At 38.6% G+C, this 14,219-nt stretch overlaps 1 protein-coding gene and 1 long non-coding RNA gene across 3 annotated transcripts in view; one reads left to right on the forward strand and one right to left on the reverse strand.

Moving 5' to 3' along the window:
* LOC117336380 lies at window positions 1–717 on the forward strand. Of its 2 annotated transcripts, none has more exons than XR_004534592.1 (4): window positions 1–80; window positions 133–186; window positions 345–425; window positions 638–717. It is a non-coding gene; the product is annotated as an uncharacterized LOC117336380 (long non-coding RNA). The 2 variants fall into 2 exon arrangements; XR_004534593.1 differs by lacking the exon at window positions 638–717 and adding an exon at window positions 505–578.
* The window catches only part of LOC117336379 (phosphonopyruvate decarboxylase-like), a 27,891-nt gene continuing 14,067 nt past the window's right edge, over window positions 396–14,219 (reverse strand). Inside the window, exons 4-13 of the mRNA XM_033896885.1 lie at window positions 11,702–11,849; window positions 9,579–9,709; window positions 7,576–7,735; window positions 6,098–6,153; window positions 4,611–4,720; window positions 4,188–4,298; window positions 3,461–3,566; window positions 2,270–2,470; window positions 788–1,732; window positions 396–708 (exon numbers count right to left, since the gene is read on the reverse strand). Coding sequence (XP_033752776.1) covers window positions 1,553–1,732; window positions 2,270–2,470; window positions 3,461–3,566; window positions 4,188–4,298; window positions 4,611–4,720; window positions 6,098–6,153; window positions 7,576–7,735; window positions 9,579–9,709; window positions 11,702–11,849 — 1,203 coding nt within the window. The 3' untranslated portion in view covers window positions 396–708; window positions 788–1,552. The remainder of the gene's footprint in view (window positions 709–787; window positions 1,733–2,269; window positions 2,471–3,460; window positions 3,567–4,187; window positions 4,299–4,610; window positions 4,721–6,097; window positions 6,154–7,575; window positions 7,736–9,578; window positions 9,710–11,701; window positions 11,850–14,219) is intronic.

The following is a 14,219-nucleotide window of genomic DNA, read 5'->3' on the forward strand; positions in this document are numbered from 1 at the left end:
TGTGTTATCACTGTACCTATAGAGAGGTGTGTTATCACTGTACCTATAGAGAGGTGTGTTACCACTGTACCTATAGAGAGGTGTGTTATCACTGTACCTATAGAGAGGCCCTGTCGCCTTGGTGAACGGCAGGTGTGTTATCACTGTACCTATAGAGAGGTGTGTTACCACTGTACCTATAGAGAGGTGTGTTACCACTGTACCTATAGAGAGGCCCTGTCGCCTTGGTGAATGGCAGGTGTGTTATCACTGTACCTATAAAGAGGCCCTGTCACCTTGGTGAACGGCAGGTGTGTTACCACTGTACCTATATAGAGAGGCCCTGTCGCCTTGGTGAACGGCAGGTGTGTTATCACTGTACCTATAGAGAGGTGTGTTACCACTGTACCTATAGAGAGGTGTGTTACCACTGTACCTATAGAGAGGTGTGTTATCACTGTACCTATAGAGAGGCCCTGTCGCCTTGGTGAACGGCAGGTGTGTTATCACTGTACATATAGAGAGGTGTGTTACCACTGTACCTATAGAGAGGTGTGTTATCACTGTACCTATAGAGAGGTGTGTTATCACTGTACATATAGAGAGGTGTGTTACCACTGTACATATAGAGAGGCCCTGTCGCCTTGGTGAACGACAGGTGTGTTACCACTGTACCTATAGAGAGGTGTGTTATCACTGTACCTATAGAGAGGTGTGTTACCACTGTACCTATAGAGAGGCCCTGTCGCCTTGGTGAACGACAGGTGTGTTACCACTGTACCTATAGAGAGGTGTGTTATCACTGTACCTATAGAGAGGTGTGTTACCACTGTACCTATAGAGAGGTGTGTTACCACTGTACCTATAGAGAGGTGTGTTACCACTGTACCTATAGAGAGGTGTGTTACCACTTAACCTATAGAGAGGCCCTGTCGCCTTGGTGAACGGCAGGTGTGTTACCACTATGTCATCTGACCACCCTATGATCCAACGTACTATTAAATCATAATCCTTTGAAAGAGATAAATTAACTGGTCCATAGTGTGGCCGGATATCTCTGCACTGATTGTCAAGTGACAGTGTCATAAACCATGTCTGTGTGAGCATGATGATAGTGATGATGATGGTTTGATCTTTGTCAATTTACACTGAAAACCATGTACAAAACTGAGATTTAAAAAACATCCAGCTTAGGAATATTATGTCTTTGGAGGCTCTTGCAAGCTTTTCCTCTCCTTAATGTATGAATGATATATTTTCACACCCCCTCCCCCCTCCATCCTACCTCCCAACACACACATCCCAACTCCCAATGTTATGTACAATTTAGGTACTGTTTTTTCTGGAACCAGACTGTAATGACATCAGATGAATCCATAAACACATTAGAACAACTAATGCTAATGTCATATCACTAAACTACAGACTCGAATCATGCAGACAAATGTAAGTGTTATGACAAATTTTCATTCACTGTAAATTATTTTGTTTACATATCAGGTTTAACAGGAGTTAATAATAAACAAATTATAATTGCAAATAAATTTTAAAAAGATCTGGATTGCAAATATATTCAGTTGATAGCAAGGAAATGCATGAAATCCTGTTTGTTCTGGACGGGAGTCCGAGTGGGACGTCCAAGGTTCTTGCGGCCACCCTTGGATACTTTTATTTCCATGAGAATGGGACCAGGCATTTGATGAAGACGAGCTAGCCCATTTGTTATCTCATCTTCATTGACTGCAACAAAAGCCTGGAAGGGAACATTCAATATCTATTACTGTTAGCCCCAACCATGTACAAATCTATAATTACATTCTGGCCCCAACCATGTACAAATCTATAATTACATTCTGGCCCCAACCATGTACAAATCTATAATTACATTCTGGCCCCAACCCTATACAAATCTATAATTACATTCTGGCCCCAACCATGTACAAATCTATAATTACATTCTGGCCCCAACCATGTACAAATCTATAATTACATTCTGACCCCAACCATGTACAAATCTATAATTACATTCTGGCCCCAACCATGTACAAATCTATAATTACATTCCAGCCCCAACCATGTACAAATCTATAATTACATTCTGGCCCCAACCATGTACAAATCTATAATTACATTCTGGCCCCAACCATGTACAATTTCTATAACTGGCCCTAGTCATATTACTGTTATCTCTATCATAACTACTCACCCACCCGTTAAATCTCCTTTTGTCCAAACCAAGTACATTGTACTACATATATCTTTTCTATTATAATCATTTATATAAACTAACCTCCCTGTAGCCACAACCCTTTGCTACACTGGAGTAGCAGAAGGAACTGTGATTAGCGGCGACGGTTGGTTGACCCCCCACAGAGTCGTGTGCACCGTTGTTAATGATAATATGTTTGAAATTTGCAAGGTCACTCTGTCCTATTGTTGCCATGGTACCCATGTGCATCAGTGCTGCTCCATCTCCATCCAAACAAAACACCTGAAACCAGATCAAAACATTGTACTGATAAACATGTGTGTATTACTAATGGACTTACTGAACAACAAAATCATCACACCAACTTGTTTACATATGAAACTGCCATAAATAACTTATCATTGAACAAGGCATTTAGTAGACCAGTCAGTTTTAACATTTTCAGAAGTCAAATCAATGTATACATTTATATATATATATTTTTCAAATATAAATCTGAAGGTTAAATCTTTATTAAAAAGACTTTTTATTAAAAACCCAAGAATAAAATATGATTTTGGAGTCCAAGACAAAACATAACTCAAAATGGTCAAATGGATACAAAAGTAATTTTGTTTTTTCTGTTCTGAAATATTACTAAATGTATGAATCAAATTATCTCCAATTCTTTCTTAAATTAGAAAAAAAATAATACAATAAATGATTATTGAATTATGTTTGTGCTACAACTAATTATTTTGTGACATAAATCTTGTTGACAGATATGACAAGTGTTTGTTACTGAAGTGATGTATCCTAGTTGTAATCACAAAATAAGCTGATCGTGTCAAATGAAGCCATCTATGCACAGTTGTAATGTAACACCAACACGCATGGTGACCCAACCCCTCTCTCACCGAGCGCCAGGCACGAACAAAGGACCACCACAACCCTGGCATGATTATATATAATTAATCAGGCCAGGGTCGATGTGTCTAAATTTTCCCGGGATTTTATGAGGGATGACTGCCCAGAGCAGAAGATGGCTGACAGAAATTGGTCGCTATGGAAAAGAAATGAGCGACAGCCGTTCCAAATCACATTAGACAGGTAATCGCTATACAGAGGTTTGTTATATAGTAAAATCTCACGGGGAATCTTAAAATCGGTCATTATAAACAGGCGGTTGTTATATACAGGCAATATGGATGCCAACTGAAAGCCGTTCAATGCTTAAATGTATAACTGAAAACCACTTATTTGGCAGATGATAGAATTAACGTTTAAAAGTACCTGTCTTTTAGGTTTCTGCTGGGCTATTCCAAGGGCTATAGCAGAGGCATGTCCCATAGACCCCACTGTGAGGAAGTCTCGTTCGTGTCCCATGTCCTTCTCCACCCTACAAACAAGCAACATTATGAGTACACTGCCAACAGCAACACTGAAGTCCTCCCTTACTTTGGACATATCACAAAAAAATCAACCCTAGGGTAGTCCAACTGTAAAGTTGCTTCAAACTATTGGATGTTGTGAATTTTGGCATACCCTTACTTTTCTATCCTTGGAACAAAAGGTTCCAAAAGAAGTTAAGGACATGATCAATTAGCTCTTTTGGTATTATACACATTCTAAAACATTGAAATCTTATTATAATGATAAATATAACTTTCCCACAATATCATCTTTAGTGTTCTTTATGCATTATGTCATGTTATTTTGTGATACCAGCCAAGACAGAAAATCTGTATCAAATTACAATATAAACGTTAATTTGTACTAAAGAATTAATAGGAAACAAGAGGTATATATGGTATGTATCGTTCATAATGATTTTTAATATTAGCCCTTTTGTGAGCTACACAACAGTATGACTATATGGTTACAAAGTAGGAATCACAATCTTTTTCTAATTTACAACCCAACAAATGTCCCTGGAGCGGTCATTGTAGCATAATTGTATTTGTTTCCTAATGACTAGTAATTGGATAAATGAATTGGTTCCATGTAATTACAGACTTACCTGTACTCAAATAGTTCCCGTGACAACATACCAGTGGTACTAATCACAACATCCTTGTTATTGAGGTTATCAACAATCACTTTCATCGCCTCCTCGCGGTCAAGAGGGAAACTAAGGGAGGTAATTAAAGCAATATATTTTACATTAAATACCTGGTATCATAAAAAGTTTTTTATTAAGAGGAGATAATTACAAAGGATATTATAATACCACATCCGGATTAGAAAAAAAATATTTCATGGTTATAAGACTTTTCACATATTACATCAAATCAATAATGGATTTTATTTGGGAGGTTTCATCAATTACACTATCATCTGGATGAGACTAGTGACCCGTGAAACACATGAATACTAAGATGCCAAAGTGCATGAAATTGAAAGAAAATTGACAGATTTTTCAGCAATAACCTCTAGATCTTACTCTGGTGTTTCTTCCTGAGGTAGTTTGCAGGGAAGGAATGTTTGTCTCTTTACCAGGAAGGCGTAAGGACCTCTGGTCTTTTCCATGTAATGCTGAGCTGTCTGCAGAGCCTGTATTGTTAAACCATACAATCAAAATACCCTGTTTCTTAGTATCAGATGATGGAGGTATAAATCAATTGGAAAAATTATATATATATACATATATACATGTATATAAGGTGATGTGCCATGACAAAAATTCTTTGTAAATTTGACCTTTCATACTGAAGATAAGCTAGAATCATCAAATATGACCTATCAAACTCAAGATAGCTATAACCATCAAATTTGACCTTTACACTAAAGATGGCTATAACCATCAAATTTGACCTTTAGACTAAAGATAGCTATAACCATCAAATTTGACCTTTACACTAAAGATGGCTATAACCATCAAATTTGACCTTTAGACTAAAGATAGCTATAACCATCAAATTTGACCTTTAGACTAAAGATAGCTATAACCATCAAATTTGACCTTTACACTAAAGATGGCTATAACCATCAAATTTGACCTTTAGACTAAAGATAGCTATAACCATCAAATTTGACCTTTAGACTAAAGATAGCTATAACCATCAAATTTTCAAGTAATATTTAATGTTTTTATATCAATTACCAATATTATGTTAAATTGTGTCAGAATAAGCTGTGAATTATAATGCATAACAAACTATAAACCTACAATAAGGTGACACAACTTTTAGTGCATTTCTGAATTTTAACAGATTAGCTCAATAATGGATTAGCAGCCCAAAATTATTTTCTAAATCATAGTTTCGTGCAATGCTTCAAGTGCAAAAAAACATTAAAAGATTAGTGCCGAACCATGACCATTGTATGTCTACAGAAGCCAACAGATGTGAATAGTACAGAGCTCATAGAAGCAAACATTCAAATTCAACCCCTGCTACATATGTTAAATTTTATTAGACCCCAGATGTACCACTGTTACATAAATGTCAGCCATGCTCTGACAGTTACTTTATGAATATATGAACAAATCCATTCTTCTACACCCCATGTATGCCAAAAGGATATTTCTTCTGAATCACAATGTCCTCGCTAGCTGGCTTTATCAATGTTCCTTCATTTTAAAAAATGCATTAACTTAAAATTTTCCATAGGAAAACATTTTTGCAGGGTTCACGCTGGACCCAAAAATCATGGGCCATTTTGACAAGATTTCAGAAATCGTATGGGCCAAAACATAGAAAATTGAAGTAATTTCTGAGTTTTGGTGGGCCATTTTGGAAAATATGGGGCAAATGGCCCCATGGCCCCCTCCAGAGTAATGCTTCCTTATGGCAATTTTTAAATCAAGTAATTTCTAGAAGTTATAATAGAATATTGATGAAACTCGGGCCTGTATATTTAGACGAACAAACCCCGATTCTATATCCCTTCTACCTAGTATGTTAAACAAGGGATGAAACAAACACTCACCTGTTCAGCCCCCTCCTGGTAGTCTGGCAATGGCTGGAATGGTATACCCATGGCAGCTGTCAACAATAAAATCATTTTCACTACTGACTTAACTTAGATATTATCATTTTAACACATATCAGCAAAATGCTTGTATTAATGCTCGACCTCCAGAAACGCTACAAAAGTTATTGTAAACTTTATGTTAAAAAAAAGTTATATTATCACGCTTGTTGGCTCAGTTGGAAGCACACAATGGCTCTAAGTATGAGATGAAAACTGGAGTATCAAGAGAAAACCAATGTGGTCAGGCAGGTGACCTCATAGCTTTACCGTCTGATCAGAAAATTCAACGATGGCCTGTAGCCTTGGTGAAAGGTAAGGATGTTACCACTGTGCCACCCAACCACCCACATGGCCTGTCGCCTTGGTGAAAGGTAAGGATGTTACCACTGTGCCACCCAACCACCCACATGGCCTGTCGCCTTGGTGAAAGGTAAGGATGTTACCACTGTGCCACCCAACCACCCACATGACCTGTCGCCTTGGTGAAAGGTAAGGATGTTACCACTGCACCATCCAACCACCCACATGGCCTGTAGCCTTGGTGAAAGGTAAGGATGTTACCACTGTGCCACCCAACCACTCACATGGCCTGTCGCCTTGGTGAAAGGCAAGGATGTTACCACTGTGCCACCCTGGAACCACCCAAAGGTTATAGAAGACAGCTAGAGGTCCTGCCTAGACAGACTTTGTACATTTAAATTACCATCAAAACCATACAGAACCCTATATAGAAGATTAATAGTAGATATGATTGACATATATGACCTAGTGGGCAGTATATAAAATAATACTGGTACTTTGTAAATTAGGATAATTTGGCACCCGGTTTGAAAGTGACAACAATTTAAACACAAATTTACAATATTTGCACTACACATAAATATCTTCTTACCAGACAGAGTACATCCGAGATCGATGATTAGATGTATTACAGCTGTTGTTATTTCTGTGAAACTACTTGATTATTTTTCTTTAGACATTTCAGTCAGCCACACTAACATTAGCACTTCAGTCTGGCTCAGAAATCAATCTCACATTTTCCTTAACTTAATATCTTCCAAAGGAAAGCAATGCATTAAGGAAAAATTCATTTTAAGGAACTTTCCTTTAAATTGAAAATTTTAAGTTAACAAAACCTGGCTTGGAAATCACTTGCTTGTTTTATTATATTTAAAGGAACTTTCCATAAATTCAGCAATGCTTTCATATGGAAAATTTTAAGTTTAGGAACATTAATGAAACCTGGACCAGTTTTTCAAAATGTCTGTGGAGAGATATGTAACAAAATATGGTTATGACATTAGAAATAGAATTTTGGTATAGTGATTTATAATACTGTATAACCATTCTGATCCGTATGCTTGAACTGGTAAATGTCTTTTAATACAAACAATGAGTCTACACATGATGTAATGTATCACTGTTTATTGTACCTAGAAGACCTGGAGTGGCTTGTCCCTGGACCATGTGCTGTGGTTCGTCCCGTTTGCCTGGCTCACCTCTCCAGCCCACCAGCAGCAACATAGGGATACTGTAGACTGGGGGAACTGATAGAGACATGATAGGATTCACAATATTCCCCAGGCCAGAGTTCTACAGGCAAAGAATATATATATATTTTAGAGCAAATAAATTTAAGTTCTCTGTTAAATAAAACTCAGCCATTGTTCATGGACAAAGTCATAGAAATGAAATATACAGTCAAATTTGTTATCTCAAACGCTTTTAAGTTGATCAATACCCTTCTCAACTCAAAAGTAAATATTTTGTCCAGACTCAAAAAATTCTATATAAAGTACAAGAGGGCCAGAGGACCTTTATCACTCACCTAGTTGGATTTGACAAAAGACCCAGAGGGCCTGTATTACTCACCTGGTTGGATTTGACCAACATCAAAATAATGTTCATGTATCATTGATAGCTTTATTTGTTGAACAATTCAATATATGGTTATGGGGTGGGGATCTCAACTGCTTCAAAGACATAACCCAGAAACGAAGCCCACGCAGACTCCTTAGGGGTGTGAAAAGACCACAGGGATTGTTTTTATAACATGGTTCTGTTTATGGAAACCTAGTAATATAACTTGGGATGGAGAAAGACCCCTGGGCCTGTTTTTACATCAGGACTGTTTTATCACTTGAAGTCCAGCATGGCCAGCATTGCTATATATGGTTATGGGGTCAAGGTCTCAACAGTTTCAAAGATATCACAAAGGAACTACAGGAAGGCCCTAGAGATGGAGAAAGACCCCAGGGCCTGCCTATTTTTACAGCATGAATGTGCTTAACTTTTGATGCCCAACAATGCTTTATACAGTTATGGGGTTTGGATCTCAACAGTTTAAAAAAAAAAACAATAAAAAATCATTTATAGCATTACAGCCAAATTGCTCCCTTTTGGCCTCACTCATCAGCCCCCTGGGGGTCAGCCACACAATTTGTAGCTTTTTGAATCATCACTACCTATGGATGCAACCAGTCAAATATGAACAATATCCATTGTGGTTTAAAGCATTACAGTCAAATTGCTCCCTTTTGGCCCTACCCCCATCCATATGGGGGCCAGCCCCACCATCTGTAGCTTTTTGAATCCACACAACCTTGCTACAGGAATACTACCGGTCAAATATGAGCGATATCCATCGCTTCATTCCAGATAAGTCGATTATAGCAATACAGCACCAAACTGCTCCCTTTTGGACCAGGTGAGCTAATAATCGTTTTTCCTGGCTTACTTTTTTCATGACCCCCACTGACATTAAGATAAAAAGGTTTGACTGTTCCTATAATACATCAAGATATAACTTATCCATACATACACTAAATGATCTTTAAATCCCATAGGTATTTTTGATTTTTAATCTTTTGCGATCATATGTATGGCAAAATTCTAATGGCAATATATAATTCCTGAGGAAATGCAAACAGACGCCAACGGTGCCATTACAACTTCAACTTGTTATCTTTGATCAGGGGGGATAATCTGAGAGGAATTTGTAGACAACAGAATCTTTATATATATATAACCTACATGAAAAACTCAAATATTCATGCTATCCAAGTGGGCTAGCCATATAAGTATTTAATATTGTAATACTTAAGGATTGATTGTCAATTTTGTTGCTTGCATGGACTGATGAAGGGAAGTGAACCTCGTGCAAATGAAGTGAACTGCGAAAGTGCATTCAAGTCTGAGGCGGTACAGAACTCGATCGCCATTGTAAACTCAGTGAATGTATTCACACGCCGGCAAGAAAGTGATTCGTCTCTCAAAACAGAAGCACGCGACCCAAAATCTTCAATGGGAAATGAAGTGATCTGTGTTTACTATGTTCATTGAGGCGGAGCGAAGTGAAAATGTAAATATTAAATGATGAATTTTCAGATATAAATGACTTATAGATATATAGAGATGGGCCACATGGTTGCCATACCTGAAGGTACACCATAGCATTTTTGCCGGTTGCTAGGTGATATCCTGCAGCTAAGGCCACCGCACTGCCTTCATTGGCTGTGATGATATGTTGATGTGATGGGCAGTTCTCGGTCACATAGGCACAGAAGTCTGTAAAACAAAAACTTCTATTGAGCTATTATTCAACTGGCTTTGTCAGCCATTTTGGATTCCACATCCACCACCAATGTTATGACTGGCCATCTTAGATTTCTTACTGTAATTTGTCTAACAAAATGTAGGTTTCAGGAAATTTTCTATAAAAAAAAATAATCTCTGGAATATAATACTAACAGTGTCATGAAATGTATTATACACAGTTTTGTTAATTTGGACAAACAGATGCAAACAGTTTCTCTGACAACGCAATTAGTAGAAATTCACTGACCAAATCAGAATTACAAAATAAATTAGAAATAAATACTTCATTTTCATTATTTGTTTATTTTTATCTCAAAATGAAAGATTTAATTTGTACTGTTTAAGCTTTAAAAATCCAAAATGAGATATAAAAAAAACCTTAGTCCATGACTGTCTAAAGATATGATTTAGGGGAATATACCCTTTTTACTACCTAGGGGGAAACCCCAGGTTCCAAATGGGCCATCTCAGCAGAATATGTTTTTTATTTTTTAGTTTTTCAACCTGATTTTACTACTTCATTAGCATAGGTGATCAATTAGGTATGTAAAATATTCAAAGATTTGAATTGACATTTATCTAATATGGATACCTAAATATTTAAAGCAAAAATGTCGGGTCTAATTATTGAAGATTATTGGCAAAATAATTGCTTGAAAAAAGACAAATTGAATGCTTTTGAGGGAGAAAATGAACAAGTCATTTGAGGAACTGTTACCAGATTATAAGGAAAATTTTAGGACCAGAGGAAATTGTACCTTGTACCTCTGTATTCTACCCCAGTATTACAATTGTGAAATTGTGAAATTTTCTATTTATATCACCCTCCACTGGACTTTTACAAAGGGGCTACAGCTCAGTCGGTAAGAGCGCCAGCCACATAACCACAGGTGAAGGACCGAGGTGCTGGTTTTATTTGTGATTTGATTCTCAAGAAGCTGAGAAAAGAGCCGTTTGTGCTATCCTGGTTGTGTCCTTGGGCAAGACACTTTACCCTTAATGTTCTGGATAGCATGAAACGGGCCCTCTGTATGTTGTTCAGTGAGGTAGTCACCAACTACTACAAGGTGACCCCGCCTCAAAATGATCCTAGCTGTTTTACAGAACTTCTGGAAATACTTATATTTAACATTAAATGACTCCTTGTTTTTACCAATACATCTGTTAGTTAACGGGAGAAGACCATATTACAGGGTCAGTCATGCAGTCACATGATTTACATTTCTGGAAGTCAGAAACATCCCATCTTTACCTATCAATCAGATTGTGATGTCAAAGATAGGTCATTCATCTATACTTGTTTACATTCATCTATACTTGTTTACATTAAGCAGGAATAAATTACAAATAAAACTAGGTCAATCTCTTTATAGGAACATACTATCTTCTGAAATTGTCTTTGCATGCCATGAAAAGTTCCAGTTCATTATTTTGTAAAACTGACTTTACAAGGTGAACATAAAAAAGACAGGAATAAAAAGCAGATTTAGACAGATTTGTCTAAAAGATAGTACTGTTTGTAATTATGTTAAAAATTGTGGCATTTTTATCTAAACAGAGTATTTTTTCATGTTTCTGATCTTTCCGATTCACTAATCTCGGCCTGTAATTTACTGCACGTACTAGGTACTAGCCTAAGGGAAACTTACAATACCAGAGACAGACAAAAACATATTGTAATAATAATGATCCTAATTATACTGTGGATGTATTTCAAGTAAGTTTTAATTCTTCAAAAAATTATTTTTATTTAAAGAATCATGTTTCTGTAAGATTAGAAAAAATCTCACCAATTTTCAAAGCAAAGTAATTTTGATGCTGGATCAATCCATAACATTAGCTTTTTTTTTTTACATTTTAACAACTGTTGCTACTCCTTCCCTTAGCTTTTGTCCTCAACATGTGATCGCTTTTGCTGAAATTTATCTATATGACCTTCTAATGACAACTCTGAGTGCTTACCTTTGAGCAGAGAGTCAGGTACCCCACAGAAGTAGTCAATGCCGATTCCATTCAAAGCATTATAGAATTGAGCAGGATCCAGAAAGTCTCTTACAAGTTCAGTAAGTTCTCCAACATCCTTGTTCCGATTCTTCTGCTCCTCAACTTGCTAAAGATATAGAAAGGGTATTTACAAGCTACTACATGTCTACCAACCCACAGGCTACGTACAATATATACAAAACATCTAACCTCCACCCCACCAATACACCTAACCTGTATACAGACCTTCCTCTATAAAACACCTACACCCCCACCAATACATCTAACCTGTCTACAGACCTTCCCCTATAAAACACCTACACTCCACCAATACACCTAACCTGTCTACAGACCTTCCCCTATATCACACCTCCACCCCACCAATACACCTAACCTGTCTACAGACCTTCCCCTATATCACACCTCCACCCCACCAATACACCTAACCTGTCTACAGACCTTCCCCTATATCACACCTACACCTCACCAATACACCTAACCTGTCTACAGACCCTCCCCTATATCACACCTCCACCCCACCAATACACCTAACCTGTCTACAGACCTTCCCCTATATCACACCTACACCCCACCAATACACCTAACCTGTCTACAGACCTTCCCCTATATCACACCTACACCTCACCAATACACCTAACCTGTCTACAGACCTTCCCCTATATCACACCTACACCCCACCAATACACCTAACCTGTCTACAGACCTTCCCCTATATCACACCTACACCTCACCAATACACCTTACCTGTCTACAGACCCTCCCCTATATCACACCTCCACCCCACCAATACACCTAACCTGTCTACAGACCTTCCCCTATATCACACCTACACCTCACCAATACATCTAACCTGTCTACAGACCTTCCCCTATAAAACACCTACACCCCACCAATACACCTAACCTGTCTACAGACCCTCCCCTATAAACATATACACCCCACTAATACACTTATCTGTCTACAGACCTTCCTCTATAAAACACCTACACCTCACCAATACACCTAACCTGTCTACAGACCTTCCCCTATATAACACCTACACCCCACCAATACACCTAACCTGTCTACAGACCCTCCCCTATAAACACCGACACCCCACCAATACACCTAACCTGTCTACAGACCCTCCCCTATAAAACACCTACACCCCACCAATACACCTAACCTGTCTACAGACCCTCCCCTATAAACACCGACACCCCACCAATACACCTAACCTGTCTACAGACCTTCCCCTATATAACACCTACACCTCACCAATACCCCTAACCTGTCTACAGACCTTCCCCTATAAAAACACCTTCACCCCACCAATACACCTAACCTGTCTACAGACCTTCCCCTATAAAACACCTACACCCCACCAATACATCTAACCTGTCTACAGACCTTCCCCTATATAACACCTACACCCCACCAATACACCTAACCTGTCTACAGACCGTCCCCTATAAAACACCTACACCCCACCAATACACCTAACCTGTCTACAGACCTTCCCCTATAAAACACCTACACCTCACCAATACACCTAACCTGTCTACAGACCTTCCCCTATAAAACACCTACACCTCACCAATACACCTAACCTGTCTACAGACCTTCCTCTATAAAACACCTACACCTCACCAATACACCTAACCTGTCTACAGACCTTCCCCTATCAAACACCTACACCCCACCAATACACCTATCTGTCTACAGACCTTCCCCTATATAACACCTACACCCTACCAATACACCTATCTGTCTACAGACCTTCCCCTATAAAACACCTACACCCCACCAATACACCTAACCTGTCTACAGACCTTCCCCTATAAAACACATACACCCCACCAATACACCTAGCCTGTCTACAGACCTTCCCCTATAAAACACCTACACCCCACCAATACACCTAACCTGTCTACAGACCTTCCCCTATATAACACCTACACCTCACCAATACACCTAATCTGTCTACAGACAGTCCCCTATATCACACCTACACCACACCAATACACCTAACCTGTCTACAGACCTTCCTCAATAAACACCTACACCTCACCAATACACCTGTCTACAGACCTTCCCCTATAAAACACCTACACCCCACCAATACACCTAACCTGTCTACAGACCTTCCCCTATAAAACACCTACACCCCACCAATACACCTAACCTGTATACAGACCTTCCCCTATATCACACCTACACCACATCAATACACCTAACCTGTCTACAGACCTTCCCCTATATAACACCTACACCTCACCAATACACCTGTCTGTCTACAGACCTTCCCCTATATCACACCTACACCTCACCAATACACCTAACCTGTCTACAGACCTTCCCCTATAAAACACCTACACCCCACCAATACACCTAACCTGTCTACAGACCCTCCCCTATATAACACATACACCCCACCAATACACCTGTCTACAGACCTTCCCCTATAAAACACCTACACCTCACCAATACACCTAAC

Source organism: Pecten maximus, chromosome 10, assembly GCF_902652985.1.
Source record: "Pecten maximus chromosome 10, xPecMax1.1, whole genome shotgun sequence".
In the NCBI taxonomy this organism is placed as follows: Eukaryota; Metazoa; Mollusca; class Bivalvia; order Pectinida; family Pectinidae; genus Pecten; species Pecten maximus.